The sequence below is a fragment of the Lipotes vexillifer genome, unplaced genomic scaffold (assembly GCF_000442215.2).
Source record: "Lipotes vexillifer unplaced genomic scaffold, Lipotes_vexillifer_v1.1 scaffold15, whole genome shotgun sequence".
Classification (NCBI taxonomy): Eukaryota; Metazoa; Chordata; class Mammalia; order Artiodactyla; family Lipotidae; genus Lipotes; species Lipotes vexillifer.
In genome coordinates this window covers 896118-903691 of record NW_006784589.1, presented here as the reverse complement: position 1 = coordinate 903691, position 7574 = coordinate 896118, and the positions used below count along the sequence as shown (strand labels likewise).

Here is a 7574-nt window from a genome sequence, read left to right as displayed (position 1 = left end):
AAGAGTTTCAGGATGGGAGAAAAGGATTTAAAATGGGATAATGTCTAAATTCTTTCCAGCACCTGCTTCTTTAACTTTAATGCCTTTCTCCACTTTGGATTGTTGTATTAAAGGTTCATTATTTGGCTTGAAGTATTATAAAGTGTTGTGCATTTACGTGGTCAGAAGATAAAGTCTGTTCCTGTTATCCACATCTCTGTCTTTGTGTTAGCATTTTCAGTGGAAAAAGGTTATAGTCACTATATAGACAGCTACCTACGTCAGTTCCTTAAGGGAAGTTCCTGTTTGTTCCAGACTTGACCTCAGTAGGCAGGGAAGCAATGTTTGAAATACAGTAAGAAACTGCTAGATACAGTTTGATTGCATAGTGCATTCTCAACTACCCTCTTATTTTCACATATGTGGTTAGTCTTTAAAGTGTTCGTTATTTTTAATCTGACTTTTTGTTGGGTTCATCTTTGTGGTCAGTGCTATACATCAGAAGGCGGTTACAATACTTTGGCTTCCTTTTTGTTTAAAAATTGTAATTGCAACATTCAATGGTTGAGTCAATTTCAGCTCCCTTAGTCATGCCTCACTTTTTTTTTCTATTTTAAAATAAAGGCAGCTACAGCTTTCTTTGTTTTATTTACTTTCCCATTTGCCTTTTTTCTTTCAATTGTTACAGAATTGTAGAAATGACAGAAGCAGAATTCTGCTAATCAATCAAACCCTTTTTTCTAGCCTCATTTCTCAATGTCCAGAATGTTGTAGAAGCTTAAATTTTTGTGTCACGTTTAACTAGTATGAGATGCTCGTTTATGGTACAGTTTTAGTACTCGGTCCATATCCTTAAAATACTTGGCCCAATTCCTTAAAATATTAATTAGCACTATACAGTACATCCATCTCCTGCTCTGGCAAACAAATTTTATGTATTTGGAGTCATATTTTGTTTAAATTCTAAAGTTGAAGAGTGGTAGATACACGATTCAGCATGAAAACTTAATTATTTATGTGGAAATTGTAAGTGAATGTTTTATCTTGGCATTGGTTTAATGATAATTGAATTGTTCCCTTACTAGTCCCAGCCAAGTATTTTCTACTGCCGTGTGGAGTTTATAAGTTAATACCAATTTTATACCTAAATTTAAGAGGTTAGATGTCATGTCTATCTTTAAATGTACAGGGCACTCCTACTTTGTGGAGAGATGTATTGAAAGCTGGTAATGAGTAGAATATTCGTTTATTTAACCTTTAACCTTAAATGTTAGTTGAACTTAAAATTTCACTTTAATGACTATTTTCACATACTTTTTAAAAAAACAAGTTATTTTAAACTTAATTCATTCTTTGATACTTGTCTTGAACTCTTGTTTTTACCTGAGTTGAGAAAATTTAAAAAGGGTCACCCGTGATGCTATAGTGTAGCATCTCAAAAGTGTGTAACAGTGAAATTTCAAGCCTTAGTTTTCACTAGAGCCAAGCAAAACAGGCTGATTTGTAAGGTTTTTTAGTGCTACAAAAGCTACAAAATTCCACTGCTAGAAAAACATAGCAAAATAAGAAAAATTAATTTTGATTCAGCCTTTATTCTATTATTTATGATGCAAATTTGCTAGTTCCTTCTTCAGTAAATAAAATTACTAAGTTTTAAACTCCCTACCATAATTACAGTTTTCAAATTCTTATCTGAAATTTTAATATATTAAGAGTATTTGATAGTTTAATGTAATGATTAGTTTTGAACTTGTAATAATTGGGTGAGGTAGGTTAGTTACTCTGGAATGATTTGAAAGCTCAAAATTATATCTTGCTGATTTTCTGAGTTAGGTAGAAACTTTAGGAAATTGGAAATATCTTTCTTTTTCTTTCTTACACTAAAAGAATTGCAGTTTGGGAATAATTCTACCATATTTTAATAATCTGTAATTTAACAAACATGATATCTTCATTAAAGAAAAAGAAACACCAAATACTAGTAAGTAATAAATATATAGAGTGTCAGATAATGGATAGCAACTATATGCCTCATTTTAAAAATTGGTATAATTAGCTGTAAAATTTAGTAGGTTGGAGTCTTGCTGAATTTTGCCAAGGAGTTACACAGAAAATTCTTTCCAACATTTGAGAAAAGAAAGGAAAAGGTCTTTTCAGGTTTGAGAATTGTCACTAAGATATTCCAGTTATAGTTATTGAGGTGAGACATAGAAAGAGAGATATATTCTATTTTTACTATTACCTAGACCTTTTTTGGTCAAGTTATTGTTTTCACATTTAATGGAAAGAATCTGATGGTGGAAGTTGGTGGAGAGAAAACTGGAGTTTGTGTTTGTTCTTCAGGTAAAGAAAATATATTGGAAAATTACCAGTGAAATAAGGAAATGTCATCAGTAATTCGTGTGTTGTAGTATCTTTTCTATTACTTTTCTTCAGTGGGAGATATAGGAATTAAGCTAAGTAATTACTAAAATGAATAATTGTTCTCAGTTTTTTCCTGGTGGATCCAAATCTCATGGATTTGTGCAACTACCCAGTAATGTAATTAGGACTTAATTCAGGATTTTTTTTTTCTGTTTTCTAAATAAATGTACAGCTGATTTATTCTCCCTTCTTCTTTTTTTAAGGAATCTAGGTAAAAATGGCTTATCTAACAGTAGCATTTTATTGGATAAATGTCCGCCTCCAAGACCACCATCTTCACCATACCCTCCCTTGCCAAAGGACAAGTTGAATCCACCTACACCTAGTATTTATGTGAGTCTGAATTGACTGACTAGAAGTAAATCAAACCAGTGTTTGCACCTACCTGTCTTTCATAAAATCTTGCTTTAAATCAATATGGATGCCCTTTAGGAAACTTTAGAATTATTGGCAGCAGCTTGAATGTTTCGGGGAAAAAATTATATTCAAAAAGATTTTGTAATAGCATTTAAAACGTGCCTTCTCAGCTATTAACTGCGATTACATTACAGTAGTGAGAAATACTTTTTACTGCACCCAAGTTTGAGCAGATTTAGGCAAAAACTACCGAAAAGTGTAACTTCTTTTTGAGTAAGCTATGTTTTAAATCTGCATTCTACTAGTTGTAAGGACCTTAACATTCATTCTGTTTATACATCTACCAAAACAAAAGATATTTACCTTCAAAAAAAAGTGTTCGAGAACATAAAATGTGATAATAAATATGTCATTAAAAAGCTTAATAGATTATTTAAAACTGGGGATTAGTTTTACTTAATGGGCATTTTGACATGTGGTATAGGAAGTTGATAAGAGTTCAATCAAAGCAACTCTTATTTATGTTTCTCTGAAATAGGTCCTCCTACCCCATTTCCTTCCATCTTCCCACTTCTACCCCAAATGAAGAAATTTTAAACTATTGAGTGTTTTTGGAGATTTGACCCTATTTTCACCCTCTAGGAGCCAACTGTTTATCATATTAATCCTTTAGTATGTAAGGGAAGCACTGGGCTACACGTGTAATAAAACTTTCATACTGAAGTCTGAGGGGGGTAAAATGCAAAATTATTTTTTATCTTTTACGGGTTGTCTTCTTCAGGCTGCTTTCATTTTGGTAATATTATTTTAAATGCTGATTTTTTTTTCCCATCTCTTTTGTGATAAGAGAAAAACCACATAACATAAAATGTATCATCTTCACCATTTTTAAGTGTACAGTTCCATAGTGTTAAGTATATTCTAATTGTTTCAAAACAGCTCTCCAGAACATTTTCATCTGGCAAATCTGAAATTCTATACACATTATAAAGCAGCTCCCTCTTCCCTGGTCTCCCCAGCCCCTGGTAACCACCACTTTACTTTCTGTTTCTATGAATTTGACTACTTTAGATACCTCATATAAGTGAAATTATACACAATTTTTCTTTTTGTAACTGGTTGATTTTCACTTAAAGTATCTTCAAGATTCATCCACATTGTAGCATGTGATAGGACTTTCTTCTGTATCTCTCCCACATATTTTGTTCAAGGTACAATGGACAAGAGAAATGTATGTGGTTACTAATTACAATTAGAATCAAAAGACATAGTGATAAAATGCTATAAAACATAAAATTAGGAATAACAACACATAGGATGTATTATTTATTTAAATTGAAGTAAATAATGAATATAAATTTGGCATAATATTTTCTAAAAGGTCTGCTTTATGGAGATCTAACAATACGTTTTAATTTTACAGTTGGAAAATAAACGTGATGCTTTCTTTCCTCCATTACACCAATTTTGTACAAATCCAAACAACCCTGTTACAGTAATACGTGGCCTTGCTGGAGCTCTTAAGTTGGGTAAGCTTTAAATAAGAAAAAGGAAAAGTGTATATATTTCCTTTACTGTCTCTTAACTTCTAAAGCACTGGCAGAAACTTTATTCTTTTGTAGTTTTTCACATTTTCATATGTGTGTGTGAGAGAGAAAGAGTACTTATTACTTCTTTAATCCATAACTTGAAGATATGATGATAATGGTTAAATTAACTTGTGTTGTTTTAATTTAGCTTTTATTTTCATCCAGTTATATAATTATAATTATGATTTAGGTTGACTAATAGAAGAAATTTTTGAGATAAAATACAGGTAAAATTTGATATTACTAATAAGTACTGTAGCCCCCTAAGTGGTTCCTGTCACCTGCAGAGATTGAATAAACAAGTGAATCTTTAGCCCATGGCCCCTTGACTATTCTCCCTCTGTTGACAGCATGACGATTAGGTCCAGGGCTTCAGCGTATGGTTGTGCAAATCTGGCACAAAGCTCAGGGTGTGCAGAGTTCCTGGTTAGTTTTTAGGGGGATTGGATAGAACACCATGAAACAGTTTCCTTTTTTTCTTTAAAAAAAAAAATATTATTCCACTAGCTCTCTATTTTACATTTGGTAGTGTATATATGAGGGTGGGAGGAAGACGCAAGAGGAAGGGGATATGGGGATATATGTATGCATATAGCTGATTCACTTTGTTATACAGCAGAAAGTAACACTGTAAAGCAGTTATACTCCAGTAAAGACGTTAAAAAAATATTATTCCAAATATAATTTTTATTTATTAACTACATTTATTTATTTATGAAGACCTGGGACTTTTCTCTACCAAAACTTTGGTAGAAGCTAACAATGAACACATGGTGGAAGTAAGGACACAGTTGTTGCAGCCAGCAGATGAAAACTGGGATCCCACTGGAACGAAGAAAATCTGGCACTGTGAAAGTAATCGATCTCATACTACAATTGCTAAATATGCACAGTACCAGGCCTCCTCTTTCCAGGAATCATTGAGGGTAAGTATTTATTTCCTGAAGATTATTTTATTTTGGAGATCATTTGTTTTATTATTTTATAGTTTACTTTGAAAGGGTACTTTGCTTTTGTAAACATCTCATGTTATATAAAATAGTTTATTATTATTATTATAACATACTTTATAAGTGCTATCCGGTTTGCTCTTACTACTAAGTCTAAGCAAACCTATGGGTTGATAAATATTGTTACTTTCTAGTGAGATGTCTCCCTCGTTTCTGGGATATTTCTGTTTAGAGAATGGTTTCTTAACCTTGGCGTTATTCACATTTTGGGTTGGGTAATTCTTTGTTGTGGGGAGCTGTCCTGTGTATTGTAGAATATTTAGTAGCATCCCTGGCCTCTCACTTCTAGATGTCCATAGCACACCCCTTAACCCCTATCCCAGTTATGACAATCAAAAATGTGTCCAGACATGCCAGATGTGCCCTGCAGGGCAAAATTATCCCTGATTGGGAACCACTGATATTAGATGATAAACCAAATCTTAAGTTTGCTTTATGCTTGCAGAGTCCCTTGTCTTATTCCTTCCCATTAAACTCTACCAGGTTAGTATTATCTGATATATAACTCCCCCAGGAAGCATTACCCATCTCGGTTTGAAAGAGAGAACTCTAGAAGAGGCAAAAACTATTTCAAAATATACAGAAAATAAAAGAATAAAACTTTGAAAACTAATCAGGATTATTATTAAAAGACTCATAGGACTTTCAGCTATGAGGCATTATTAAAATCCTTCAGCAATGAAGTGAGAACTTTGAATTCTCCTATGAAGTGAACATAAAACATCCATAAAAGTGAGTTTATTAAATGTATTACTCAAACACTTATCTGTACTAAGTTGTTCTGTACATATCACACAGCTGAAATTTAATATGCGCCTGCAAGTCTTTAATTTGTAGTTCATTAGATTTGCTTATCTCTGTTTAAAATTTTCAAGTTCACATTTTCAATCAAGGCAACATTTGTACCTGCTAATCATATATTTGTGTTCCTTTCTTACTACCACTCCCCATATCCTATAGAGAAATTCATTTAATAAAAACTATCCTGCAACTTTCACGAGTTGCAGTGAATTTGTTGTCCATTTAAGTCTCTCTGGTTCCGACTTTTGAGATACTTCAACTCCGTGGTAGTATTACGGCCAGAAAAGAATAGATAGTAAGCAGGATTCAGAGATCATCAAAGGAGTATTGGGAAGAAGATGAGAGGCACGGTACTTAAATGGAAAGGGATCCATAATCCAAGAAACAGTGATTTTTTATGTGCCTTGGAGGTATGGACCATTATGTGTGGAAAATTTGACAAATGTTTAAAAAAACATACACATTTAGAAGGAGGGAGGCCAAAATGTCACTAAGTATAGTTAACTCAGAAATCGTAGGACAGTATTAAGAGATACCATGTCTGTGACACAGAAATCATAAATAATAGTAATATTTTCATTGAAAAGCACCTATATTTATCCAACACTTAATTTACTTAATAATGTTGTAAATGTTTATCATTCATGTATAATTCATTGTGGGGGAAAGAAAAGATTTAACCCAGGAAGAACTTCTTCCATTTGTCTGTAATAAAGAATAGAGAACATCTTACCCTCCCCCCTTCCCTATGTATTCCATACATATATAGCTACATATACATGCACACACCTCTGTTAGTTTAGGAAATTTATAATCAAGATTGACACTTCTTAGGCCTCTCAACTTTCCTTAAATTTCCTCTCTTGAAAATGGGCCAAGAATGAGAATCTCTAGTTTTTCCCCTTATAGAAGAATTTTAATAAGGAAGAACTCAGGATAACTTTGTGGCCGACGGAGGAGGTTGGATACCATGCCAGTGAGCTTTGACTTTTCTTGGCTTTCTATTTAATGTGGTCTTTGAAGAAATTTTCATGTGAAAGAGGTCTGTAGATAACACCACTGATCTATATGTAAACTTTTCAATTGTATGATGGAAAGGATATCTGGTTGTAGAATACATATTAAACTGGATTGCTTTTTGCTTAATCTATAGGAAGAAAATGAGAAAAGAAGTCACCATAAAGACCACTCAGATAATGAATCTACGTCTTCAGATAAGTAAGTCATTTGTAATGTCCACTTAGTATTTCTGTTTAAAAGGCATGTTTCTAATATTATCTCTGTTTTTAAGTTCTGGGAGGAGAAGGAAAGGACCCTTTAAAACCATAAAGTTTGGGACCAACATTGACCTGTCTGATGACAAAAAGTAAGTCTTCATAGTAGTGTTTCTGTGAACTGATGCAAAGAGGTTTCC

General features: G+C 33.0%; 1 protein-coding gene across 8 annotated transcripts in view; it reads left to right on the top strand.

Annotated features, from left to right (window-relative positions):
- KDM6A (lysine demethylase 6A) overlaps positions 1–7574 on the top strand; it is a 211842-nt gene that overhangs the window by 172102 nt on the left and 32166 nt on the right. For 7 of the 8 annotated variants that reach the window (XM_007456960.1, XM_007456957.1, XM_007456962.1 and 4 more), the window contains 5 exons: positions 2607–2736; positions 4184–4289; positions 5070–5275; positions 7314–7378; positions 7452–7526. In XM_007456960.1, the coding sequence (XP_007457022.1) occupies positions 2607–2736; positions 4184–4289; positions 5070–5275; positions 7314–7378; positions 7452–7526 (582 nt within the window). The remainder of the gene's footprint in view (positions 1–2606; positions 2737–4183; positions 4290–5069; positions 5276–7313; positions 7379–7451; positions 7527–7574) is intronic. The other variant, XM_007456964.1, reaches the window with a different exon arrangement.